General features: G+C 43.5%; 1 protein-coding gene across 2 annotated transcripts; it reads left to right on the top strand.

Annotated features, from left to right (window-relative positions):
• The first annotated feature begins 304 nt into the window (after positions 1-304).
• Positions 305-27,827, top strand: LOC115527271 (zinc finger protein 883-like). Of its 2 annotated transcripts, XM_032595186.1 has the most exons (6): positions 305-3,943; positions 6,702-6,876; positions 16,502-16,658; positions 23,177-23,303; positions 23,538-23,630; positions 25,498-27,827. In XM_032595186.1, the coding sequence occupies exons 3-6, from the start codon at positions 16,566-16,568 to the stop codon at positions 27,294-27,296; spliced, it is 2,112 nt and encodes a 703-aa protein (XP_032451077.1). In that variant the 5' UTR covers positions 305-3,943; positions 6,702-6,876; positions 16,502-16,565; the 3' UTR covers positions 27,297-27,827. The 2 variants fall into 2 exon arrangements, with proteins under 2 accessions (XP_032451077.1, XP_030190643.1); XM_030334783.1 differs by lacking the exons at positions 305-3,943; positions 6,702-6,876 and adding an exon at positions 14,749-14,820.
• Positions 27,828-27,839: the final 12 nt, after the last annotated feature.

The following is a 27,839-nucleotide window of genomic DNA, read 5'->3' as shown; positions in this document are numbered from 1 at the left end:
ATACGTCCTTTAATATTTATTTAATGCAGTCTTCTCTTGACAAATTCTTTCAGATTACAGTGGCCTCAACATGCCTTAAATTCTTCTTCATTTTTTAAAAATGGTTATTTATTTTTTTGACAGAGAGAGAGAGAGAGACAGAACAAGAGCGGGGGAGGGACAGAGAGAGAGGGAGACACAGAATCCAAAGCAGGCTCCAGGCTCTGAGCTGTCAGCACAGAGCCCGACGCGGGGCTCGAACCCACCAACTGTGAGATCATGACCTGAACTGAAGTCAGACACCTAACCGACTGCACCCTCCAGGCACCCCACATTCTTCTTCATTTTTGAAAATTGTTTCAAATGGTACAGAAATCTCGGTCAGTGGTGATTGTCCTTTAAAGATGTCATTCTTCGTGTCTGACGTGCATTCTATCTGTTGCGAAATTACAGTTCATAGTGTCATCCTTTTGAGGGTGATGTGTATTTCGCCCCCACCCTCACCCCTGGCTGCTTGTAGGGTTATTTCTTTTTATCATCATCAATTTTATTCAGAGGCGACTAAATTTGGTTTTGTGTGTATTGATCCTATTTCTGCATTTTAAAGAGTAAGTGTTGGTTTGAGAAAGTTGGGCCATCATTCAGCCAAGCATTTCCTCCATGATATTCTTTCCCTGCTACCCTCAGATCATACATGTTATCCGAATACTTCCTTAAATTCTTTCGGGATTTCGAATCCCTCAACTTCTGCTGTTCGGCCTAGACTTCTTCTAGGCTGTCAGCTCACAAGTCCTGTCTTTGGTTGTGTGTAAACACTGAGTGTTTCATTTCAGTTATTCTGTTTTTCAATTTGAAAAGCTTGATGTGGTTCTTTGATTAGTTTTCAGATCTCTGACAAACTCTTAATGTTTTTAAGTCTGACCTGTTCAGCAGTTGTAATGTCCCTGATGTTGCCACTGGATGGAGCCCCAGGCAGCTGATTTCCGTGACCTGAGCTCTCTAGGTTGTTACTAATTTTGTATTAGGTTCCAGACACTTTATGCAAAAACTTGTGGCGGTAGTTTCAGGTTTTAACAACAGCACCTTCCCACCGAGAGGATTTCCTGCTTCCTCGGGGCAGGTGAGGAAGAGCACCACCAGTGTTCTAGGGCCTCACTGGCAGCTGGTCAGAAGCTGGGCTGCCGACCCCACTGGGCTGGTCCGTCTCCAGCAGACCCTCAGTGCCGGCTGCAACCCCAGTCCTTTACTGCAGATGCCCTCCTTGGCAGGCTTGACTCTTGCTTCTGGGACCTTCCCAGTGTTTAGTAGCTCTACTGGGGTTTTGTGTGTCACCTGTGCTTCTGTGGGAAAGCAAGCCCAAGTTCCTTGTTCCCTTCTTGGCTCTGGTTCTCATGAACCATATGTACATTTATGCAGCATCTCAGCAGAACAGATTGATCAGAATCACCTAGCCCGTCACTGTGAGAAGACGCGACATCAATTTTTAACTCTTACCAACTCTTCTGTCCCGATTGCTTCTTTTATCTCTGCTTATTATTTTGCTTGAGGTGCCAAGATCCTGTCGAATCAGTCTGGAGACATTAATCTGAACACTTTAAGTTATTGGAAATATCTTTGTTTCCCATTAATGGATATGCGTAGCTGGCGTGAGCTCACCTGCTCTTATGCAGGTGTTTTTTGGCAAGCCTGTGGTGAAGTTGGTGGGACTGACGTCTGATCTGTGCGGCCGGAGGTGAGATGTCTCCTGATGGAGCTTTTGTGTAGGACACAGGGAGAGAAGCAGCCCGTCAGGTTGGGGCAGGAGCCAAACTGGGATGTGTCTGAAGGTGAAGTCCTTCAGATGAGCTCCCTCCAGGGAAGAACTGATAGTCAATGGACTTTTGAAAATCGACTTTCTAACATTAGCCCCAGGTAGATGCTGCTGCTTGTCTGTAGAAGGGGAAAAGTTCCTGACGTTCTGATCCTCTGAAAGCAGTTCTCAAGGAAGTCCCCGTACTATCAAGTGCCCATCACGTGCCAGGGCCCCTCTGCCTGCCCTCTGGTGACCAGACTCCTGTCCTTGGCTTCTCCCTCAGGACTTGCGTCCAGCCATAGCAAAGCGGTGGAAGCAAATGTGTCGTTTTCCTCTCATGACCCTGTGGAACTTTGGGACGGGGAGGAGGAGCATCGAGGGCAGTGTCCGGGAGGAAGCCCAGCACCTGGTGCGGGTCCTCACACAGACAGAGGGTGGGTTTGCATCTGGTGGGAAGTTAGGGTTACCTCCCTATGCTTCCCTGAGCCCCGGCACCACCCTGCTGGAACCGTCTTCCCTCATTTTTATTTGGAAAGTGTAGACCACTCATGAAAGTTTTCCTTGAGTTTGGTAATCGTCCCTCCTACCAGCTGAACCAATGGACCCTGCCTGCATCCTGGCTGGCTCTCCCTGCAACACAATCTGCTTCATCCTCTTTAAGGAGCACGTCAACTATCAAGACGAGGAGTTCCTGAATCGGACTGGGTTGTTGAATGAAAACGTTTCCGTATTAAGCTCTTTCTGGGCCCAGGTAAAGCCAATTGTCTCTGCCTGTTGGATTACCTGCCACTGGTGCCAGGGGTGAGCCCGCGTGCAGAGTCCCACCGTGGGCAACAAGGAAGCAGCGGCCCAGGGTGCACCTGAGATGATGGAGGGCAGCTGTGGAAAAGTGATAGGGCCACTTACGTAACACAGCTGAAAGCCCGTTGGAGAGGCAGTCAGGCTGCCCTCTGCCAACACGTCTCTTCTGACGTGCCAACAGAGGCTGCAGCCCGCCCGGGGTCCTGCAGCCAGAAATGGGAAGGGGCTGCAGAGGGTAGGGTCCCCCTTAACAGAGATGCTTCAACGCCTCACAACCTGTCTTCGCTTTTAAGTCCTGGAGGTGGAAGGAAGGGTGTGGCTTTTCCCTACAATTTGTGGCCATTGCTCAGTCACTATCTTCCTGGGCGACACCAGAATATTTTTTAAAACACTCAGCATATAAGAAATTTCATTTAGGAGAGAGTAGTACAGCATCAAGGGACTCTGGAGTCTGAGCGGCCCTGGGACTACGTCGACCGCTTCCTCAACATTTTGGAGGAGGTGCGTGTGGCAGACCCCCCGTGCTGCATGGGTGGCTGCGTGGCCCTCAGAGCATAGATGTTGCCTGGGCTGCATGCACGCAGGTCCAGGCCTGACGCCCCCTGTCTGGAAGACCCCAGGCCTCCATCGTGTGTTTCCCCACCACTGGGCTGACATGTGGAGCGCGTACCTTTCCCTCATTAACTGCCTGATGGTTCAGTGTTTACTCAGCACTTGCTAGGCAAAGTGGCCTGACTGAGACCATCCCTCCTGCCCCCCAGGAGCCCATGGACCATCACAGAACTGCAGGTAAAGTGGCTGGTATTCAGGGTGACGGTTGGAACCATTGCTACTTTGGGAGCACAGGTCACCTGTCTCTAATCCCTGGACAGAGCCCACCATGGGACAATGAATAAGGGCCTGGTGGCTAACGTGTGTGTGTGTGTGCGTGTGTTTATGCACAAGTGGGCCCTGTTTTTACCTTTTCTTCAAGACTACGTCCAAAGCACAACATCTTAAAGTATATTTTCCACTATGCAAGATGTTACAACTATTAACCTCTTTGCCGATTACAAATTAGGCATCAAGTGAAAATCACTTAGGAAAAAAAAAAGGGCATAAAATAACCATTCATATACGCCATAAACATTCCACCTCGTAAGGACTTGTTATCCTTTCTAACCCACATCTGTGTGTGTCTAATAGAGGACTTATGATGAAATCATGTAACTGATTACTCCACTATCTACAGGGAAACCGACCCATATTCTGAATTTAATGTTGAGAACCTAGCAGCTGTTGGCTCTAACCTGTTCAGCGCTGGCCCGGAGACGGTCAGCAGCACACTGTGGCTGGCCCTGCCAATCCGGCTGAAGCACCCAGAGGTGGAAGGTGAGTGAGGCACTCCTGGGTGGGGGCGGACACGGGGGAAGAAGACAGCCCTCCTGGTGCTTCAGCACAGCTAGTTCTTTTCATGTTCTGGCTTTCCCTGATTTCCAAGTTAACTAACACAGGCCTATCCTATGAAAATTGGAAAGTATAGAAAATGACGAAGACAAATGTTAAAAATTCACTAGTAGTCCTATCATTCAGATAAAAGTTTATACTTCCATTTGCATGGTCTCCAGCCTCCCCTCTTTCTGTGTGTGTATGCACATGTTGCACACAATTGGAATTTCACAGCATTGAACTTTATTTTTCCACCTAGTAGTAAATTATGGACTCATTTACACATTATTAGGTGTTCCTACAAAATATTATTTCAAATTAGCATGCAATTTTTTATACTGAGGGATACCATAATTTAGTCCTATCCACTTGATTGTGGATTTAGGTTAAATTTTTAGAAACTGACTTGCTATGTTAACAGCAAAGAACAACTTAAATAAGTTTGGATCATTGTTCCCAATCTTTGACGTGTCTTTGGAGACCCCTGCACATACTGTCCTACACAAGCAGGCAACAAATAAACTGGGATGTTTCATGACAGTGGAGATGAAATATCACAAGTAAGTTTTTGAACAGTGAAAGAGGAAGGGATTGGTTTCTGAATCTCACACACGAGGGAGGCTTGTGACAGAGCCGGCATACATGTGTTGCACACTGGCTGTGTGGCTCAGGACAAGCAGGTGTGCTCTCAGTTCAGTTCCCTTCCCCCTTGGTACAAAGCAACACCAAGCAAAAGCTGAGGGCCTATCTGTAGCACTTCTGTGGTTCTGTGGAGCTAGTTCATGAAATTGACATAGTTATCACTTGAAAGACTGAGGGAATCAACACTTTATTGACTTAGGAAGTTTTGTTCCAAAAAGCGGTGTGTGGTTGTAGTAAAACAGTCTTGGTTGCAATCCTGGCTCCACAATCAGATAGCTTCCATCCGGATACTCGAGGTCTCTGAATTGTAGTTGTTTCCTCTTAAAAACAGGAACATTACAACCAACAAAACTAAAAGGCAACCAACGGAATGGGAAAAGATATTTGCAAATGACATATCGGACAAAGGGCTAGTATCTAAAATCTATAAAGAGCTCACCAAACTCCACACCCGAAAAACAAATAACCCAGTGAAGAAATGGGCAGAAAACATGAATAGACACTTCTCTAAAGAAGACATCCAGATGGCCAACAGGCACATGAAAAGATGTCCAGCGTCGCTCCTTATCAGGGAAATACAAATCAAAACCACACTCAGGTATCACCTCACGCCAGTCAGAGTGGCCAAAATGAACAAATCAGGAGACTATAGATGCTGGAGAGGATGTGGAGAAACGGGAACCCTCTTGCACTGTTGGTGGGAATGCAAAGTGGTGCAGCCGCTCTGGAAAGCAGTGTGGAGGTTCCTCAGAAAATTAAAAATAGACCTACCCTATGACCCAGCAATAGCACTGCTGGGAATTTATCCAAGGGATACAGGAGTACTGATGCATAGGGGCACTTGTACCCCAATGTTTATAGCAGCACTCTCAACAATAGCCAAATTATGGAAAGAGCCTAAATGTCCATCAACTGATGAATGGATAAAGAAATTGTGGTATATATACACAATGGAGTACTATGTGGCAATGAGAAAAAATGAAATATGGCCTTTTGTAGCAACGTGGATGGAACTGGAGAGTGTAATGCTAAGTGAAATAAGCCATACAGAGAAAGACAGATACCACATGGTTTCACTCTTATGTGGATCCTGAGAAACTAAACAGGAACCCATGGGGGAGGGGAAGGAAAAAAAAAAAAAAAGAGGTTAGAGTGGGAGAGAGCCAAAGCATAAGAGACTCTTAAAAACTGAGAACAAACTGAGGGTTGATGGGGGGTGGGAGGGAGGGGAGGGTGGGTGATGGGTACTGAGGAGGGCACCTTTTGGGATGAGCACTGGGTGTTGTATGGAAACCAATTTGTCAATAAATTTCATATATATAAAAAATAAATAAATAAAATAAAATAAAATAAAATAAAATAAAATAAAACAAAAAAAAAAAAAACAGGAACATTAAGCCCTGCCTTAGACACCTGCATGGCTCAGTCGGCTGGGCCTCCGACTTTGGCTCAGGTCATGATCTTGTGGTTTGTGGATGTGAGCCCCCCATTGGACCCTGTGCTGACAGCTCAGAGCCTGGAGCCTGCTTCGGATTCTGTGTCTCCCTCTCTCTTTGCCTCTCTCTCAAAAACAAATGAACCTTTAAAAAATTAACAACAACAACAACAACAACAACAACAAAACCTGCCCTAGATATGGGTAAGGAAGGTTTCTAGCTGGCTGTCTGGTACCAAGAGGCACTTTGCAAGCATTTCCCTCCATTTCTTGTAAGTGTTCAGAAAAATGGTTGCTGGAGACATCTTAGATGGTCTCTGGAGTCAGACTTCTCTGCATTATCATCGTGCAAATATCTGTGTGGGACTGAAGGGTTGTAACTTTGCCCTCTTAGTTCTTGTGAACAACACGGGAAAGATCCAGACACTAACGGAACCGCTGTGTGGAGAACTTACAGCACACTTGCACTACAGGCCATTTCAGTCAAACCACAGCTGCAGACACAGCAAAACACTGAAGGGATGCTTTCCTTTGCGAGTTTGTAGGATCCAGTTTCTGTCCCCAACAGCCCAGTTTGGGTTGACATTTCTGGATGGCTCACAAGTGACATTGTTTCTCATGCAGGTAGAGTCCACAAGGAAATCGACAGACTGGTTTCCCCTGCATGAGCGACAGTGCCCGGATGCTCTACACAGACGCCGTGGTGCGTGAGGTCCAGAGATACATTAATCTCATCCCATCCAATCTTCCTCATGCCGTGACTCAGGACATCGAGTTCAGACAGTGTTTCACTCGTAAGGTCAGTCATCTTCTTCCTTTAAAAACTTTATTATTTTTTTTCAATATATGAAATTTATTGTCAAATTGGTTTCCATACAACACCCAGTGCTCATCCCAACAGGTGCCCTCCTCAGTACCCATCACCCACCCTCCCCTCCCTCCCACCCCCCATCAACCCTCAGTTTGTTCTCTTTAAGAGTCTCTCATGCTTTGGCTCTCTCCCACTCTAACCTCTTTTTTTTTTTCCCCCTTCCGCTCCCCCATGGGTTCCTGTTAAGTTTCTCAGGATCCACATAAGAGTGAAAATATATGGTATCTGTCTTTCTCTGTATGGCTTATTTCACTTAGCATCACACTCTCCAGTTCCATCCACGTTGCTACAAAGGGCCATATTTCGTTCTTTCTCATTGCCATGTAATACTCCATTGTGTATATAAACCACAATTTCTTTATCCATTCATCAGTTGATGGACATTTAGGCTCTTTCCACAATTTGGCTATTGTTGAGAGTGCTGCTATAAACATTGGGGTACAAGTGCCCCTATGCATCAGTACTCCTGTATCCCTTGGATAAATTCCCAGCAGTGCTATTGCTGGGTCATAGGGTAGGTCTATTTTTAATTTTCTGAGGAACCTCCACACTGCTTTCCAGAGCGGCTGCACCACTTTGCATTCCCACCAACAGTGCAAGAGGGTTCCCGTTTCTCCACATCCTCTCCAGCATCTATAGTCTCCTGATTTGTTCATTTTGGCCACTCTGACTGGCGTGAGGTGATACCTGAGTGTGGTTTTGATTTGTATTTCCCTGATAAGGAGTGATGCTGAACATCTTTTCATGTGTCTGTTGGCCATCTGGATGTCTTCTTTAGAGAAGTGTCTATTCATGTTTTCTGCCCATTTCTTCACTGGGTTATTTGTGGAAACACAAAATATTTATACGTTTTCTTCTGTAAGTCTTCCTTTGCCACCTGTGTTAGAGGATGGAAAAGGGACCCCTTTGCTTGCTTTGGGAAGACGTCTCTTTCTCCGGGCTGAGTCCATGCTAAGTGTGCTGAAACAGAGCTGCTAAACATCCCGTGCCCACACATCCTACCCAGAGCACTACTTTAGGTCAATGCATTCCTTCCACGTCCTGCGTGGGAGAGCCGGTGCCCACCTGGAGCGGGCTCCAGGTGGGATGCGGTGGCGGCACCACCCCCGCCTGTCTGAGTCACCTGCAGCATCTCACATGCCACACTGCATCGATCAGCACAGGAAGGACAGTGAGCGAGAAATAAGTTCTGTTCCATCCAGTCACGGAGATAAATGAGACACAACACCATCAGACCAGGTGGGCCTAATGACTGCCTTAGCTTTCCAGACCACAGTGAGGGCACATGGAGACCCGTGGTGGTGAAATGGCAGAAGCGTGATCCAAGAGAGGCGGCTTCGGACCTGTGGGGCAGAGTCCTGCAGAGGATGGGGGCAGGTGGGGGACTCCGATGGCCTGCAGGTGTCACAGGAGAAACCAGACTTCCTTGCAGTTTATATCCCATATGTGACTCAGGCTCTATCAAGCAGAGATGTACTCAAACATAAGTGGTAGTTTTCAGTGGGGCAATTGGGTCTTCTGAGAAACACACGGGAAGTGCTACCCTCCTGGTGATGTTATTGATTCTGGTGGGTGATTGTGTTAGGATTGTTGGCTTGGGGACCACTCTTTGCTGAGAAGAGGTCAGTGTTATGGCTAGGGTTCCCGTATTTGTTTTGACTTGACTTGAGTAGGAGTTGTTGTCTTGCTTGGGTTTCTTGCTGTCTTTGTTTTGTATTCCCCTCTATCCCCAGAAGAGCTGAGATACTAGCTTGTGTACACCGTTGATTTGGGAAATGATTGCAAAAAGCAACAATGAGGAAGTGCAGAAAATAAGAGAGGAGTGGAGGGAAAGACAGTTAAGGGTGTCCTGCTGAGCTGCTGACCGCTGTGCACAAGCTGACATTCATCCTGTTGGGTACTCTGTAAAAAGCTAGGTCATATGTATCTCAGCTGACCCACTGAGTCATGAGAAGCTATGGCTTGAAAGTTGGCCATGAACTCCTTGAACTCCCCACGAATGGAGTGACTGATCTCCCTTAGCTTTGGGAAAATTCCCAAGGCTGAATCATGGAGAGACAAGGTGGAGACGGGCTAGGGCTCTATCTGTGTGAGAGGGACTATCCTCCACCTCCATAGCTGGGCTGAAGGATGTAGCCCAGGACACCAATGGATCTCCTGTACTTCATTCTTGACAGTGTTCAGAGAGTTCCAAACCCCACATGGAGTCCCCTCTTGCTTGAATTTTCAAGGCAGTGGCTGGCAGCAAAATCTAAAATACAACATCATAGTGTAAAAAGCCACAGTTCCTTCTGGTTCAAGTAGCCTCCAGGCTCTAACTGACTTTTATTATGTCCTCTACAGACCTTGAAATTTTAAATTAATGTCTCTAAAAGCTCACATTTGGGACTATATGACAATCCAGGGAAATATAGTCCCAGAAGGCATGTATTTACCAATACTGTAGCAAAAAGTTTATGTAATATTTCTTTTTATTTTCTCTGTATTATCTACTAAATTGTGTAGTGTGTCATAGTGGGTTTTTTTCAATTGCTTGATGAATTCTGTAATATAAACAGACCTTCTAAGTTATTGTCAGGTGTATGTTTCAGCATTTGCTATAATTTTACCCACTTCGTGAACATGTGTATTGCTATTATAGAATTAAAAAAATTTTTTTAAGTATAATACCCCGGTCATGATAGTATCTGCAAAACTTCCAAAGCACATAAATAATAATGACTCATTCACATAATGCTGACAATTGTTTGAGCTTAGTTTTGTTTGTTAAACTATGTGTCATTACTCTGTGACAACTGCAAAGTTCACAAGTGACTGAGCATCCAGGTTTGAAAATTATGTGATTCTTAGAGGGACTTCCAGCACTATAGGGGGACCATTGATCTGCTCCCCAGCCAAACTGAAAATTATAAAACAAAACAAAACAAAAGAAAACAATAACCATTTGAAATCTGAGGAATCAGTTCCAAGGATATATGGCAAATGAAGAAATGTTAACTGGCTGGGAACTCAGTCAACTACAATTAGGATAAACACAAAGAAATCCAGTAAAAGTGCTGAACGTGAATGGCAGGGAAGAAATCTTAAGAGGAGGAGGATAGACAAATGAAGACCTTTTTACTTAAAAAGGAAACTTTTTTATCACGTGAAGAAAACCCAGTAAGATTAACAATGTACTTCTCAGCAGAAACAAGAGAAGTCAGAAGGAATGGAAATAACGTATTCAAATTGCCCAAAGGAAAACACTGTCAACCAAAAAGCCTATATCCATCAAAACTGTTTTTCAAAAATGAAGATGAAAAAAAGACATGCCTAGATAAACAAAACTGAGGAAATTTGTTGCTATCCGACTTGCCTGACAAGAAATATTAAGAGAAGCTGTTCAAGATGAAAGTAAATGACCCCAGAGAGTAATTTGAATATATGCCCTCCAAAAGTAGGGGGAGGTACCAAGAAAGGTAATTAGATAACTATAAAAGAGAGTATAAGTGAAAATTTTTTTACTTTCTTCTTTTATCTGATTTGAAAGAACTGTATAGAAAAGTAGATATATAAGGTCTTATTGGGCCTGTAATATATGAAAATATCTTTGCTTATAATAGTACAATGGAGGTGAGTGGGAGAGAATATGTATTGTGATAAGAAATAACTCCAGATGGTAACTTGAGACTATAAGAATAAATGAAGAGAACCATGAGTGATAAATAAGTTTAATACCTAAAAGTGTATTAAGTGTATCCTTGCTCTTCTTTTCTCAACTTCTTTAAAAAAACATAAAATTATGTAATAGAAGACTTATAATACATTTTGTTTAGTTTGTAGAATTTTTAGATGTAACATGTATTAAATAATACTTTAAGAAAGGATGAGGTGCATAGAGAGATTTATAGAAATCATGCTTTTATATGTAACTACAACTAAGTTAGTATGAATCTAGATCTGATCCTGATAATTTGAGATGCATATGGTAAGCCAAAGAGCAATCACTGAGGAAATAACAAATATATAAGGAAAAAAATCATAAATGAAACTTAAATGTTACATAGAAAATATTAACTTTTGCAAAAGAAATCAGTAAGGAGGGATAGAGAAATGAAAAGATGTGAAACATAGAAAAAAACTAAAATTGCAAAAAAAAGTCCAAGTATATCAATAATACATTAAATGTGAATGGATTAAATGATCCAATCATAAAATAGAGCTTATCAGACTGGATAAAGAACAAAATCTCATATCTGTGTTGTATACAAGAGCCAGACTTGAGATTCAAAGATAAAAATGGATTAAAAATAGAAGGATGGGAAAATAAATGAAATTCAAACAAAAATCTACAAGAATGCTATACTAAAGTGGTTATGCCGCTGCTAGACAAAATTGACTTTAAAACAAAAACTAGTTATTAGAGCTAAAGAGGGACATTTTTTAATGGAAAACTGTCAATTCATCAAGAAGATATAGCAGTTATAAACATATATGCACCTAATGACAGAATACCAAAATACATGTAAGAAAACCTGACAGTAATAAAGGGAGAAATAGACAACAAAATGACAATAGTTAAAGACTTCAATACCTCATGTTAATAATGGATAGAACAACTAAGCAAAAGAATAACTAAAAACTAGAAGATTCAAATAACAGTAGAAACCAATTAGACTTAACCAACATATCTGGAACAATCCAATCAACAGCGGCCGAATATGCATGCTTCTCAACTGCCCATAAACATTCTTCAAGAAAACCCATATACTAATCCATAAAACAAACTAGAATACACGTAAAATGATGGAAATAATACAAAACATAATCACAAATACAGTCACAATCACAAATAATACAAAACAAAATCACAATCGAGTGTTTTTCATAATTAAAAACAGAACGTAGTTAGGGAAACTCACAAATATGTTGAAAATTAACAACCCCCAAAATTACATTTGTCAAAGAAGAAATCAAAAGGGAAATTAGAAAGTACACTGAAATAATTGACAATTAACACACAACTTACCAAAACTCTTGGGAGGCAAGTAAAGCAGTGCTTGGGGGTCAATTTATTCCACAAATGTCTATATGACAAAAGAAAAGAGATTTTGAATCAATAATGGAAACTTCCACCTTAAGACTCTTGAAAAAGAAGAAAAAACAGGGGTAGGAGAGGGGAAAAAAAAAGAGAGAGAGAGAAACTGACCTAAAGCAAGTAAGGGAAGGAAATAAAGATTAGAACAGAAAGAAATGAAACAGAGAATAGAAAAACAAAAGAGAAAAATCAATGAAATCAAAATCAGGTTCTTTGAAAAGGTCAACAAAACTTATGAACATTAAGTAAATTGACCAAGAAATAGATAAGAGTCAAATTGCTAAAATCTGAAATGAAAGATTGGACATTACTACAGACTTACAGAAATCAAACAGTTTTAAAAGGAATTATATGAACGACTGTACATACATTAGATAATTTAGATGACATGGATGAATTCCTAAAATACCAAAACTGACTCAAGAAAAAAATGTGAATGAGTGAAGAGATTGAATTAGTAACTTAAAAGTTCCCATCAAGAAAAGCCCAGGTCCAGAACTTCACTGATGAAGGAACAAACCTTTGAATGTTTGGCAGGGATTTAAAGGATCTCCAACTATCACACGCATAGGTGTTAAATAGAGGAATATGGGATCCAGGGGACTGAGGAAGGGAGGTGAGGGATCCCAGAATCTGAGAAAAGAAGAGAATAGGAAATAAAGACTGAGGTTCCTGGGTCTACACAGTACAGCCGATGAGGGGCAATTGCAGGATGAGAAAAAGATACATAAACTTGAAAAGATGAGGTCATATTTTAGGAAAAGGGAAAACCACAGATAGGTCAGATAGGTCATGGGCCAGACAGTCAACCCCCACCCCTACCTCTAAAGTACACATCAACCCAATTACAAAAGCCAGTTTTATCCCTGTTCCTACAGATGCTGCATCGACAGCAGAAAGCCGAGTGTTGAATTTGTTTATAGCGTGACAGAAACCAGGGAAGGGAAGCCCATGTTGAAGCCCAACCCTCAGGAAAATAAATAAGATTTTGATGAGTAGATTCATGAATGGAAAAATCGTTGGAGTCTCTGAGCAAGTAATTACCAGACACTGGAAGTGTAAATTTGCACTGCTTTGGAGGGCATCCACTCTATGACCCAATGATTTCATTCCTGCATATACACTAGAGCAGGTTTCCCAATAGTGCAATATCATCCTTTGATGGCTTAGAAGTTATTTTAATGGGTGAGAATAGCATCTATTTATGAAACTGGTACATGCCTTCTGCGCTAAGAGGGCATTTGAACTAGGGGCGCCTGGGTGGCTCAGTCGGTTGAATGTCTGACTCTTGATTTCGGCTCAGGTCATGATCTTACAGTTTCATGAGTTTGAGCCCCATGTTGGTCTCCGTGCTGACAGTGTGGAGCCTGCTTGGGATTCTCTGTCTCCCCCTCTCTCTGTCTATCCCCCACTTGTGCTGACTTTGTCTCTCTCAAAATAAATAAACACACTGAAAATTTAAAAAGAAGGCATTTGAACTAGCATCTATTTAATACGTTCATTGTGAGTTGCAGGTACATGTTCACATAACTACCCCGTGATATTTCTGCCTCTGCATCCATTTTGTGTGCCTAAGGGGCATGCTGGAACCTCAGACTGACAATAGCCCTTCCCTAGATAACAGTCTGCAGAGTCAGGAACAAATGCAAATTCCTCATATAATCTTCCCCAGTATCCCTTGTGAGGAACAGTTCCCCTCCCTCCCATGACCTTCGCCTTGTACATCCCTTAGATAAGACCCCCATGGACCATAGCAAAACTGTACTCTTTCTGGTTTGAATTGACCCATTTGGCCTTATCCTTGGAACCCCAAAGCACATCAAAGGGGGACCATAATGAAGATGCGGTCCAGGTTCTGCTGCACTCACTCTGCCTGCACCCTGTCTTGACCTCTCGCCTTGTGGCCCCTTGAAGCATAAGGTATAGTTCCTCCTGAACCTGTGCGCAATAAACTTCTCCATTTCCCTTTCCCCCGTGGTCTTTCGTTGAAGATTGACTCAATCCCAAACTCCAGGATCTACTTTACAAGTATTAATTTAACAGTTGCCATATCTGTTTGTTAAGTACTTCAATAAAATGCAGATATTGTGGTAGTTCACTATTCACGCTTTAGTATGCTTGTGGGAAAAAAAAAAAAAAACAAACCCAGTGCGTTCTATAACCATTACCATAACATAGGTAGCAATTAAAGCTAACATTTCATGTGATGTAATGTTTCCTCCACATTAGACTTTTCCTATTTAGAGACGACATCTCTATCATTTGGTAAAATCAGGATCTGGGGCACCTGGGTGGCTCAGTTGGTTAAGAGTCTGACTTCAGCTCAGGTCAAGATCTCATGGTGTGTCTGTGTGCTGACAGCTTGCAGCCTGGAACCTGTTTCGAATTTGTGTCTCTTCTCTCTCTGCTCCTCTCCCGCTCACACACTCTCTCTCTCTCTCTCTCAAAAACAAGTAAACATTAAAAAAATCTTTTTTTAAATGTCTTTCAAAGGAGTTAAAAAAAAGTCAGGAATTAATAAGGGACGAGAATCCCACGTTTGGCCACGTGGGTAGACCCCGACTCTCATCCATCACCTCACCTCCCAAAGCTCCTAATGGACAGAGCGCAGAGGTTTGTGGGAAATGTAGTCTCTCCGTTGCACAGACGTCTTCCCGCAGGGGACTCTGGGAGTCTTCCGGGCTCCCTCTGCGCACGTGCGGCCCCGCCCCCTTCCGCCAGGAACTTCCGCTCCTGGCTCCTCTTTCGCCGCTACCCCGAGGGCCCTAGGCTGGGGTCTGTGTCGGTCCCTGAAGGTTGGTGCCAGGGTGAAAGGGGAGCCCTGCGCCACTCGGGGACTGGGCGGGCGAGGGGGAGGGGTCGTCCCCTTGGTGGGAGCGGGAAGGTGGGTTGGTGACCGACGGCGAGACGGGATCCGGCTCGGGCTGTGCTTTCAGTGGTTGCTTGGTCAGGAGAAGGCGCGCTGTAGAAGGCGCGGCGTTTGCCTCCGGGAGCTTGGCGAACTGGGTGGTCGAGTCCAAGAGGCAGCGAGGGCGGGGGTGGGTCTGCAGACGGTCAGCGAGTGTCAGGGGCTGCTGTCGGCGTCCTCGTTCCAGCGGTGTCCCCAACCGTGGTAGCGTTCGGTTTGCTCACCTGTAACATGAGCGTATTGATGAGCAGTGAGATGTCCGCGATTTCCAGAGAGATCATGAAAGGTGTGCGCACCCGGGTCTAAGGGTGAGGCAGTTGTTGTATTTGCGGGGTTTCTTGGCGTCTCCACAGCAGGTGGTGGCAGGGGTCAGGTCCCCCCTCCCCCGCCCTGCACCGTGTAGCGTTGTTGCATCCACACGACTCCTGAAACAGAATGCTACGGGTACCAGTGACAGTTGCAACAAAGTTTATTACAATGAGAGGCAAGGCCGACCGATCGGGACCAACACTGTTGATAAGAGTGTGGCCCCGAACAGCCGGGGTACAGAGTTTTTAAAGCCGATCACATCGTTTTATCATTATCTGGGAACAGAACAGATAAACATTTCCCAGATGAGTTAGAAACAGTTGCCAGATGAGTCAGAAACAGTTATCGAATGAGGTGATTATTTTAGACTTTCTGCCGCTAAGTTGCAACCAGTGGATCTCCTTGACCTTGTCTCTGATGCTCTTTTTTGAGCTTTTGTTTCCTTCATTGGTAAAGCCTAATTCACAAGAGTATGAAGTATGATTTACAAGAGTAAAAGCAAGGCTGTTATCTTTTGACTTTTAGTGTCAGAACAAAGTTGTTATCTTTCAAGCTAAGCGTTAGCTCTATAGTACAATTTAACCCTTACAGCGGGACCTTTTTGGTGATTTGTGTTGGCTGCTGGCTAAGCCGTGCGTCCCTAGCAGGCTAGCCCCAGGTGTCTTCACAAGATGATAGTGTTCCCGGAAGGTAACCGCTAGTGGAAAAGTCCTCTTCATCCTGTGTCTGGGTCACATGTGCTGAACTGAGCTCCCTTTGACCAAAGCAAGTCGAATGGCAAAGCTCACGCCGGTGTTGAGGAAATGGTTACAGGGAAGCAGGTCATTGAGAACCATTACGGGAACAGTGTGCCACACAAGAAATGTACCTTAGGTTCTTTGCCTATAAAATCACAGGCCAAAAATGTTGAGTTGCAAGATGTATACTTTCCGTGAAGATAAGGTGTTTAAGCTACAGGTGTCCTCGTGGAAACGCAAATATGAAGCCCTGTGCGTATGTCTCTATTAATAGCGTAGTTAAACCACCGTGGTTTAAATAAGCATCTTCAGAATTTTAAGTTAATTCTTACTAGTAACTGTTGATAAAATCAGTAGGACATGGGTGTTTTCAGTAACCAAGGATAAACTGCATGTGCAGTTAATGGGCTTGGGGGTTCCCCTGCAATAGGGTGTTTCCTGCTGTTTCTCAAGGTGTGAGGTTCTGTTGTCTCACAGCAGGCGAACCCCCCCCCCCCGCCCCTTTTTAATTGTCTTTTCTAGCTGTGTGTAGAGAGCCTCACACAAGAGAATCCAGGACCTAGGAGCAAGTCACCGCAGTCCTGTCATGACTCTGGTCCATTGGCCCTCTCTCCCAGCTGTCCTCCCACAGTCCTCGGTGCGTTTCCAAGAGCAGCAGAACATGCAGAATTCATCTCTGGTGAGTGGTTTGTTTGCTTGCTCCTCAGCTTGTTTTACATCGTGCTTCGTGAGCTTTACGCAGGGCAGTTCATAAATTAAAATAGAAAAGTAGAAATAAGTGAAACTCAGCTTCTGGGAAAAATACCTAAACGTGGAAATGGTGGCATGTAGGTATGGACGGGTTCTATGACCTGAGAGTCCTCCAAGGTGAGTGCAGATTCGTCCCTGATTTCTCTTTCTGATGTCGTGGAGAAAAGATAGGCACATTTGTTATCTTTTCAGAATGGCCCCTTAGAGGAAAGTGTGCCACATTCTCATGGGACACGAAAGCTTGCAGGCACAGAAGTCCGAAACGGTGCCTTTGTCGGTCACAGAGATGGTGTCGTGGACAGTGTTTCACTGCCAACCTGGAAATCAACACGTCCAGCATTCTGCAGCAGTGTCAGTCACCTGGGGCTGGAACACGGCTTGCTCACTAAGGGTTTTCTGGAGTTGCGAAAGTAGCGTCCCAGACAGCTTTTGGAAGGCCCTACTTGATCCTCGGCTAAAACTTGGGATGTCTGGGGGACTGAATTGACTGCAGGTCCTTCAAATAAGTCTCCCCACGTTTCTGTCAGCTAGTCTGTCTGTGTAGGTTGTGGGGCCGACTGTTCAAAGTTGTATTTTTCTGACAAATATTTCCACCGCTGGTCTGCATCTTAACCTACTCAGTGTGGTCCCAATTCACGTCTTCTAAGTGAGGAAATAACCTACAACCTGCATTATCCACCTAGATTATAGTTAGACTCCGTGTACTGTGGGCGTTGCCTCACGTGAACCTTCTGCCGTAGTGACACTGCTCTCCAGGATCTTCTCCTGGACATTCTTGTCCGTTAGCTCCTGTGGCGGCCTGCCTGATGATTTCTTCTGCTTCCCTGAATTCTTCTCCTGTGTGTTTCTTCTCCTGAACATCGCTCTCCAAGTGTTCAAATCTGGCCCCCATATTCACACGATGCGGTTTTCCTTGACTTGTCTGGCCCTCTGTGGTTTGATAGTCTTGAGCATTTCTCTCCATCTTGGACCTCTTCCCCATCCTTTAGACCATAGGTCCAACTCCCCCGTGAATGCGTTTTTTGTGGCTGTCCAGAAGGCACCTCACACTGAGCGAGTCCCACCTGAAATCCATGTCGTCTTTTCTTCCCTTACATGTGATATACCTTCCATTCACCAGTGACTCTAATGGGATTTCTCCTGGATGCCTCCTTCTCTCTCAGGTATAATCTCCTCTTACATGAAGACCCATGTGTTTGTTTTGTTAGTTTACCCAAAATCTGCATTGGTGCTCACAGACAAATGTAGTAACTGTCTGTTTTACATTGGAATTGTCCTTCTTGGAAAAATCTGAAGGATGTATATGCCTGGTGATTGGGTTGGATCCCTCTTGAGCTGTGCTACTAGCCAACATGTGTGGTGACAGCTTCAGGAGTCCGGTTGGAGAAAGTATGCAGGAGTCAGTGATATACGTTCAAACAAGTGTTAAGATGAAGATAGGCAAAGTATGAAACAAGGAGCTCAGATTTTTATAATTTTTACCTTTTATTTTCATAAATTTGTCAGTGATTCTATCTGTATTTTTTATTATCGTATAATTGAAATTGCTAGTTCAAAAATGAACTGTCATGTTTTCAACCCTGTTAAAGGATATTTAATTTCTCTGTTCCAGCTAATCATTTAAAAGAAATGAGTAAGGAAAAATGGATGTTTGCATCAACCATAAATAGAATTTTGGATTACAGTTTGGTGAAAAGTTGGTTAACTTTTTTTATTTTGATAACATATACATCACCTGGAGCACCTGAGTGGCTCAGTCGGTTAGGCATCTGACTCTTGATTTTGGCTCAGGTCATGATCTCACAGTTCATGGGTTCGAGCCCCATGTCAGGCTCTGCACTGACAGCATGGAGCCTGCTTAGGATTCTCTCCTTGCCTCCCTCTGTGCCCCTCCCCTGCTTGCGCTCACTCCCTCTCTCAAAATAAATAAATAAGCAGTAAAGTATGTATGTGTGTGTGTGTGTGTGTGTGTGTGTGTGTGTGTGTGTGTGTATATGTATATATACATAAAACCTCGAATTGGCCGTATTGACCATTTTAATTAAAAATGTCAGTTCAGTGGCATCAGTTTTAATCATCTTGTGCAACTGTCTCCAGAATTTTTTCATGTTTCCCAAATGAAGCTCTGCTCATTAAATACCAAGTACCTGTCCCCTCTAATTCAGCCCTTGGCAACCATGATTTTATTTTCTATGTCCATGAATTTGACTATTCTAGGGAGCCTCTATAGGTGAAGTCAGGCAATATTCATCTTTTTATGACTGACTCATTTTACTTAGTGTATTGTCTTCAGGGTTCAATTGTGTCACAGGATGCCATGGTTATAACATGGTTGTTACTCCCTTGAGGTTGAGTTTAATTAGTCTTGACTCTCCAAGCATTTCTTACATTTTTTTCTGTAAAAATTGGAAGAGGCAACTTTTTCAGCCTTAAACAGTAACAGATAAAATGAGAAATCCTTTGAAAGTTTTTCAGTCCTACAGGTTCCCAAATTTATAGTATCTCCCAATTTTCTTTCATTCCTGTTTGCACACTGAACTCTTTTTTTCCACCTGAGCTTATCACTTTTCCTATAGTATTTAACTAAAGACAGCGACTAGTGCCTGATACTTACTACTAATACTCTGTTTTCCTACCTCTTTTTCTAAAGCTTTAAATCCATATGGTAATCATCACTCATGTTACTTCAGTAACATTAGGTACATAAGTACCAGTGATCATAAGTAACACTGATCTGCTATTTAGCCCCTGGTATCATGGATCACCTTCCTCCCAGTTTCTTTGCACTGCTTGTTTCTGTTTGGTGATTATGCCGATTCATTACCAGTTAGGTCCACAACAAAGGTTTCATTCTTTCTTATGCTACCTATCCATCACGGATCAGTTTTGCTTTTTATCCTTTTTGTCTCATTCAGTATCCCAGACGGAGGAGCACTTTTTTTTTTACTGTAACATTGTTGGTCCTGTGACAGAGGGAGGACATGGTGATCTATGCATGGCTCTTCCAGCTTCTGCTTAGAAGTGACATGTGTCACTTCCATTGACTTGTTCTTGTTCAGTGCCAGGTACATGGAAGAATATAGATCTGTTTATGTGAGTTCCACCTCCAAGGGATATTAATCCTTTTGCAGAGAAGGGCACCTCAGGGAGTACTGTGGACTGTATTGTATTCCCCCAGAATTTGTATATTGAAGGCCAGCCCTAACTGCCAATGTGACTGCATTTGGAGATCAAGCCTTTAGAAAGTAATTATTGTTAAATGAGGTCCTAATGGTGGGGCCCTAATCTGATAGGATTGGTGGCCTTATGAAAAGAGGAAGAGGAGAGGTTTTTATTCCTCCACCATGAGAAAACAGCAGGAGAGTGACCATCTGCAAGCCAGGAAGATGGTCTATACCCGGCACAGAACTGGCTGACACCTGACCTTGGATGTCTCAGCCTCCAGAAATCTGAGAAAAATTTGCTTACAAAAGAATTTTTTTAAATGTTTATTTATTTTTGAAAGAGACAGAGTGTGAGCGGGGGGGTGGGGTGGGGGGGTGGGGGTGGGTGGGTGGGGGCGGGGAAGCTGAGAGAGAGAGAGAGAGGGAGTCACAGAATCTAAAGCAGACTCCAGGCTCGCTCGGAGCTGTCAGCACACGGACCAACGTGGGGCCCGAACGCATGAGCCATGAGATCATGACCTGAGCCGAAGTTGGAAGCTTAACCAGCTGAGCCACCCAGGTGCCCCAAGAAATTTGCTTTTGAATCCATCTAGTCTAGGGTATTTGTTATGTCAGCCAGAGCTGACTGATAAGGGAGAGACACTAAATTTTGGTGAACAGAAGTATAACCTACCACGGTCTCTGTCTATTGTTACTTAATCTTCTCTATGAACTTTTAAATTAGCTTGTCTGTATCTAAGGATGTGTTGTTTATTAGGATAATATTACATGAATTTCCTGAATATTAACTTACTGAGAATTGATATCTTTTTGATGCAGATCTTCCTACTTGTGAATATGGTGTCTTTCATTTATTAGTTCTTGTAGCCTTCATATTTTTTTCTCCCACAGCTTTGTATGTTTTCTGTTAATGTATTGATAGGTATTCTGCTTTTTGTTGTTGTTATAGTATGAATGTTTTTGTATGTATGAAGACATTATTTTTATAATCTACAGTTTATAGAATTTTCTTATAGAAAATTCTTTTCTTTGGGACGCCTGGGTGGTGATTAAGTGTCCAGTTCTTGATTTTGGATCAGGTCATGATCTCACAGTTGGTGGGATAGAGTCGGGCCTGCTGGTGTGCTCTCCTTGTCTCTCTGTCTGTCTCTCTGTCTTTCTGTCTCTCTCTCTGTCTGTCTGTCTCTCTCTGCCCCCTCCTGATTGTGTGTGCACTTTCACTATCTCTTTCTCTGTCTCAAACTTAAAAAAGAAAATTATTTTGTTTCTATAGAATAGTTCTCATAGGATTCTTTTGAGTTTTCTACGTATAAATTATATTTAAATTATGACCGTTTTTACAACTATTTATCTCTTTTCAATTGCATTGACTGTTACCACTTGTAAATTGTTGAATAATTGTGGTGGGAGAGCACCTTTATACTCCAGTATTTCCTCATGAAGTGTGATGCTGCCTCCGGGGTAAGACATACACATTTAATCATTTTAAGGAAGAATCCTCTAAATCCCCTTTGGTTAATGGTTATTATTACAAATGGGAGAATATTTTGTAGATACCTGCTTAGTGTCTATTTGAATCATCATAGGACTTTTCAGAAACGTGAATATGATGACGTGTATTAATAGGTTCCTTAGTGTGGAGGTTATTTCTATTCCTGGAATAATCTCTAGAAATCTTCTCTGTGTCGTGGTGTCTCTCTTTCTCTGACAGTCAGCATTGGTGTGTCCTAAAACACGGCACCTGTTCCTTTCTCCTTTCAAAGTCTTAGGTTCTCTGTGAGCTGTTCCATTCACTCTGATGGCTTCAGCTACTACTAAAATTCTGCTGCTTCCCCAATGTTTATTTTGAGCTTGGATCTCTCCTGAGCTCTAGATCATGTATCCAGTTGCCAGTATGACATCCCTGCGTACGCACAGACTTCAGACATGCTGTGTCCAAAATCTGTGTCTCTTGTGCACACTCTGTGCCCTATTTTATTTCATCTTATAGCACCGGTATGTATCTAGCTGGTCATGCAGACAGCCGGGTTCTGTCTTCACCCTTCTCAGAACAAATTAGAACCAACTTGTGTTCCTGCTTTCTTTTCATTTTTGCTTTGTAGGATTAGTACCCTATTCTGTAATTTTATTGCTCTGTATCCTGTAACCCCAAGTTTGTCCTCTGTCACTCTCTTCTAAGCTCTTTCCCATCCTGCTTCTAGGGGAGGACTGTTAAAATGCAAATCTGGCCGTGTAACTTACCTCTTCTTACTGGCCCCTCATTATTGACACCCTGTGGTTTAGGAAGTAGGAGGTACTCACACTGGGGAGGACAGAAGCAACCCTCTGGGATAAGGAGGAAATATTCAAATGCGTCTGTACATGCTTTTAATGTATAAGTAATAAAAACAACGGTGAGTGCATCAAATTTGTTGTGTTGGAATTAGGTCAGATATTTAAACGCAGAACTATAGGGGCGCCTGGGTGGCTTATCGGTTAAGTGTCTGACTTCAGCTCAGGTCATGATCTCGCAGTCTGTGAGTTCGAGCCCTGCGTCAGGCTCTGTGCTGACAGCTCAGAGCCTGGAGCCTGCTTCGGATCTGTGTCTGAGAGGGTCTGTGTCTCCCTCTCTCTCTGCCCCTCCCCCACTTGCACTCTGTCTCCCTCTCTCGCTCAAAAAAAAATTTTTTTTAAATGCAAACTATAATCTGTTCCTTAAGTACCTTTACTGCCTTTATGTCTTGTCACAGCCTAGGAGCAACCATTTGGACATGGTGCTGTTTGTACTTCCAGTAATGTAGCATGTGTACCTGTTGCCCTCGTGACTTCTACTGTAGTCTCATAATTATGAGAATATGTTGTTCACATTAAACAGCTAATGTGTTTGGCTCTTCAGGGAAGTGTGATTGGATGGCACACGGGCAGCTGTTTCCTTCTTTCTTACTCTTGTCTACATTAAACACGTCTAACCTCGTTTATCTAGTGCATTACTGCAGGTGTATGTTTACACTAAGGCCTCCGTACCAGGTCATACACACCTTTGGGGAGCACAGTTATCTTTTCGTCTCTAGTAGCAAGGACGGTTCTAGATTGACAAGGGAAACTTTATGATTGTACTTTTAGGGATTAAAGAGTTAACATGGGTAGGATAGTTCTACTGTGGATTCGCTTTAGCCCACGGTATAGAGTACAAAGCATGGTGTATTCTGTATAAGACAAAACACACAAAAAAGAATGAACTCCCAGACTTGTTCTTCTGATCCCAGCTGATCCCTTGAATTGAGACATGTGTCATTCATTCCAGGGGTTGGTGTCGTTTGAGGATGTGGCTGTGAACTTCACCTGGGAGGAGTGGCAGGACCTGGATGATGCCCAGCGGACCCTGTACAGGGTCGTGATGCTGGAGACCTACAGTAGCCTGGTGTCACTGGGTGAGTGAAAGTGTCTTAGTGTCCTAGCACTGCTTTCTTCATTGGTAAACGTGGAAACTGTTTATGAGATTACATGCTACTTGGGTTTAAGATTCGAGGCCCAGAAGAACGTGGGTGTTCACCTCTCTAATCAGAGGTTCAGATCGGCCGTTCGTTGCACGACTCTTGACGCTGTGCTCCTGTCATTCTTTAAAACGGTTTGGTAAAAGCCCCCCCTTTATTTCTGATCAACAGGGCACTGCATTACCAAACCTGAGGTGATCGTCAAGTTGGAGCAAGGAGCAGAGCCATGGACAGTAGAGGAACCCCTAGAGCAGAGCCTCCCAGGTCTGTCAGTGCATACTGGGCAGGGGTCTGGGAAGGGGAGAGCATAGCAGATGTTGGCCGTGGTGGGTTGTTTTTTACCCGTGCTTTTCCTAGGTTCAGACATGCTCTATTTAGTCTCCAAAGATGCTTCTTATGTATAAACCACCCCCATCTTTTTTTCTATTTTCTTAGTCTTACCCAAAATCCAGTCTTTACCTGCCTCCTCTTAGAATGTTTTTCTTTGTTAGCCACTGTCTGTAGGCTGTAAGATGCCCTCCTTTCCTCCATCCTCTTGCGCTAGTTTTTTTCAGACATTTATTTATATACTCATTATTCTTTCAACAAGTGTTAAGCAAGCGCTAGTCATTTTGTAATTATGGGGATAACGACAGTAATCAAACAAGTGCACTCCTTTCTACGTGGTTACCAATTATTGAGTCAGCATGAAACACATATACGACATACGAAGTACATGTGAAGTAGTGGGATAACCCGCACAGATGTCACCGTGACAGAAAATGGGGTGTGCCATTTTAGGAAGGAAGCCCAGGGAAAGTGGTTTTGGGGTGATTAATTATTAAGACTATACTTTGGGATAGCTTAAGTTTAAGGTGGCGATTTACCAAATTTGACAGTATAACATATAGGTGGATATAATATCTGGAGTAGAAATTGGACATCACTATTACAAGGTACAAGTTAGAAAAATTGTTAAAGGCAGAGGATTAGAGGAGGTTGCCCAGGGAGTTGTTAAGAAAAGAAGGGGAGCCCAGGACCAAGCGTTGTCAACCACGGCATCACAGGTGGCAGGAAGGTGTGGAGAACCACGCACAGTGTGGAAAGGGGCAGTCCATGGCATGGGAGGAGAATCTGGAGAACGTGTGTCCTTGAGGCCAGTGGAGCCCGGGGTTTCAGGGTGCAGTTGCTTACGCTAAATCATTCTGAAACAATGACCCATACACGGACTCCATTTTCGCTGAAACTAGGACACGTGCAAAACTCCAGAGTGCAAAACACAAGCCTTTAGAAACTGCACATTGTCAAGTAGGGCTGCATATACCAGGAAGTGGGGGTGGGGATGCCAGGGTTTTTGATCTAAGAAGGAGCCAGAAAGAGGTTTTCCAATGATGGTGGGCACAGCCTGGGTTGCAGAGCTTAAACCCTTTAGGCCAGCAGGGAGAGGTAGCCCAGTGTGGAGGATTGGAGCTCTCTGTACCTGTTATGGTTGTGAGAAGCCAAGCATGCTGGGTTTAATTAGGAATTAGCCGAAAGCGGTCTCTGGCTGGCATGGAGAAGGAGAGGTGATGCCTTTGAAAAACCCCACGGATGCCCAGGGAAAGGTGAAAAAGCAAAGAAATGTGGGAACAAATCCTTGTTCCTAAGCAACATCCCTGCTGAGATGACAGAAGAATGGCTCTGTACTGCATCCTGAAGTGGCGGATCCAGGAAGACCTCGTCGTCTTCAAAGCTGAGTGATGAGAAGAGGCCCAGCACGAGTGACCTACAGTTATTGTGAGAGAAAGCGGGAAATGGAACAGGAACACAAATGGCAGATGAAGGGAAGTCAGCTGAACACTAAGACTAGGGAATAGGTGAATATTGTGACCAATGGTTTCCTCATGGATTCAAAAAGGGAAAAAAAAAAAAAACGATAAAAAAGCAAAACCAACAAATAAATAAAACCATGATCTGACATTAGAGAATCTGTTGGTGTAACTTGTTACATTATTTCATTAGAAAGAAAAATCATATACTTATAATCATACCCATTTTAACTGTAAAATTCTTATCCTACACGATGGAAAGAAAGTTCTCCATTTTTACATGAACATTCCGTAAGAAATGCTTAGGTGTGGTTCATACATATGGTTACTTTGTCTCATTTTAGATGTCCAGACTGCAGGTGACCTGATGGAGACTGGCCAGGAGTATCAGAGCAGACTTTTGTGGCAAGTTGGATTGGCCAACTATGAAACGTCAACGAAGGAGAGAACCGGTTTGGGAAAAACACTTAATTTGAGTGCAGCCGACGTTTCAAAACTGATTGTAAATAACGGAAGCTACTCAAGAGTGAAGGCAGAGTTGTGTAATGTGTGTCAGAACACGTTTCTCCCTGGTGAGCCTGGTGGGATGCGTGTTGGAGAGAATGCCAAGGAATGTCATACAACTGGGAGCCCCCTCAGGTGTGCCGAGTGTCCTAGTTGTCATCCGAGGAATCAGACTTTGCGGCAGCCTCTTGAATTTAGCGGGCAAGGGAAAGACTTCAACAAGGGGGCAACACTCTGTACCTATAGGAGAGCTCACATGGGAGAGACTGCCTGTAGGTATAATGAACATCGGGAAGCCTGTGGTAAGTCAGCTGTCACTGCCCAAGAGAGAACTCACATAGGGGAGAATCACTGTGGATGTAACAAATGGAGGAACACTTTTTGTGAGAAACCAACACAGTTGCATCTTGGTCTAGCCGATGTCGAGGAGCAACACCATAAACATGATCGAAGTGGGGGTAATTTCAGCAAGAAATCACACCTCGCTCAGCTTTCGAGAACTCCGTTAGAAGAGAAAACTTTTGAATGTGATGTATGTGCTAAAACTTTCTACAAGAGGTCTAATCTCAGTAAACATCGGAAAATACACACAGGAGAGAAACCCTATAAATGTAGCGAGTGTGAGAAGACCTTCATTAGTAAAACAGTTCTTACAGTACATCGGAGAACTCATACAGGGGAGAAGCCCTATGCATGTGTCGAATGTGAGAAATCTTTCTGCCATAAGTCACACCTGACTGTTCATCAGAGAATCCACACAGGGGAAAAACCGTATGAATGTTATGAATGTGGGAAATCCTTCCCTGTGAAAACAAAACTCACCGTACATCTGAGAACACACACAGGGGAGAAGCCCTATGAATGTAATGAATGTAGGAAATCCTTTTACCAGAAGTCAGCCCTCACCATACATCAGAAGATTCACAATAGGGAGACACATCATGAATGCAACGACTGTGGTAAGACATTCCATAAGAAGTCAGTTCTCACTGCACATCAGAGAACTCATACAGGAGAGAGACCTTATGAATGTAAACAATGTGGGAAATGCTTTGGCCATCGCCCAGCTCTCACTGTACATCAGAGAACTCACACAAGAGACAAACCTTATAAATGTAACGAATGTGGGAAATCCTTTTGTGTGAAGCCAAAACTCACTGTGCATCTGAGACTTCACACAGGTGAGAAGCCCTTTGAATGTAAGGAGTGTGGGAAAACTTTCTACCAGAAGTCAAAACTCACTGTACACCAGAGAACTCACACTGGTGAGAAACCTTATGAATGTAATGAATGTCGGAAAACCTTTTGTGAGAAGTCAACCCTCAATAGGCATCAGAGAACTCACAGGGGAGAGAAACCTTACGGATGTAAAGAATGTAGGAAAACTTTCTACCAGAAATCAGCCCTCACTGTTCACCAGAGAACTCACACAGGAGAGAAACCCTATGAATGTAATGATTGTGGAAAAACCTTCTGTCAGAAATCACACCTCAGCAAACATTTGAGAACTCACACAGGGGAGAAGTCATGTGTGGCAGAGACTGGCTGTATGTATACCAAAACTCACTTTCTCTTTGTGTTGGGCACACAGTTAGCCTACATTTCTCAGCCTCCCTTTGTTGTGGGTGGGACCATGTAACTGAGTTCTGGCCAAGAGAATATGAACACACATGATGAACAGTACAGTGAAGCCTGGCCACAAAAAAACCAAAAACCAAAAAACAACATGCATTTGGTGAGTTTTTTTATTCCCTGTGCTCCTGAAGTGCAGATGACACACAGGTTTGTCTTCAAAGCCATAGAGTGAAGATTGCAACCATGACCTCAGGCAGAAAGAATTGATTGTGGAGGGCAGAAATCTTTCCATCTCTACCTCAGAAATCCTCACATGTAGTTTACCTGAGTGAGAACCCTTCTATGTGTGACCTGACTACAGCACTACCAGTCCATTGTAGCCAGTTCACTTTATGAATTTGTGAATTTGTGGCAGGCTTCTGTTGAAGTTACCAGTCCTTGTGTAGGAAACTCACAGAGGAAAGAACCTGTGTTTTCATCTTTCAACCCTAAGTCAGAAATCATAGGAAGAAATAATGCAGTAAATGTAGGAATACCTTTATTGGTCAGAGATAGCTCATTGAACAGTGAGAATAAAGTAAAACCTGATAAATACCTATTGTGTCCA

This window comes from Lynx canadensis, chromosome D2, assembly GCF_007474595.2.
Source record: "Lynx canadensis isolate LIC74 chromosome D2, mLynCan4.pri.v2, whole genome shotgun sequence".
Taxonomy (NCBI): domain Eukaryota; kingdom Metazoa; phylum Chordata; class Mammalia; order Carnivora; family Felidae; genus Lynx; species Lynx canadensis.
The sequence above is the reverse complement of the archived record's forward strand: the minus strand, read 5'-3'. Positions and strand labels throughout refer to the sequence as shown.

Coding starts and splice junctions, on each gene's coding strand:
- LOC115527271 (XM_032595186.1), top strand. CDS start 16,566: ATGACTCTGGTCCATTGGCCCTCTCTCCCAGCTGTCCTCCCACAGTCC. Junction 23,304..23,537: donor CAGTAGCCTGGTGTCACTGG/GTGAGTGAAAGT, acceptor TCTGATCAACAG/GGCACTGCATTACCAAACCT. Junction 23,631..25,497: donor CCTAGAGCAGAGCCTCCCAG/GTCTGTCAGTGC, acceptor GTCTCATTTTAG/ATGTCCAGACTGCAGGTGAC.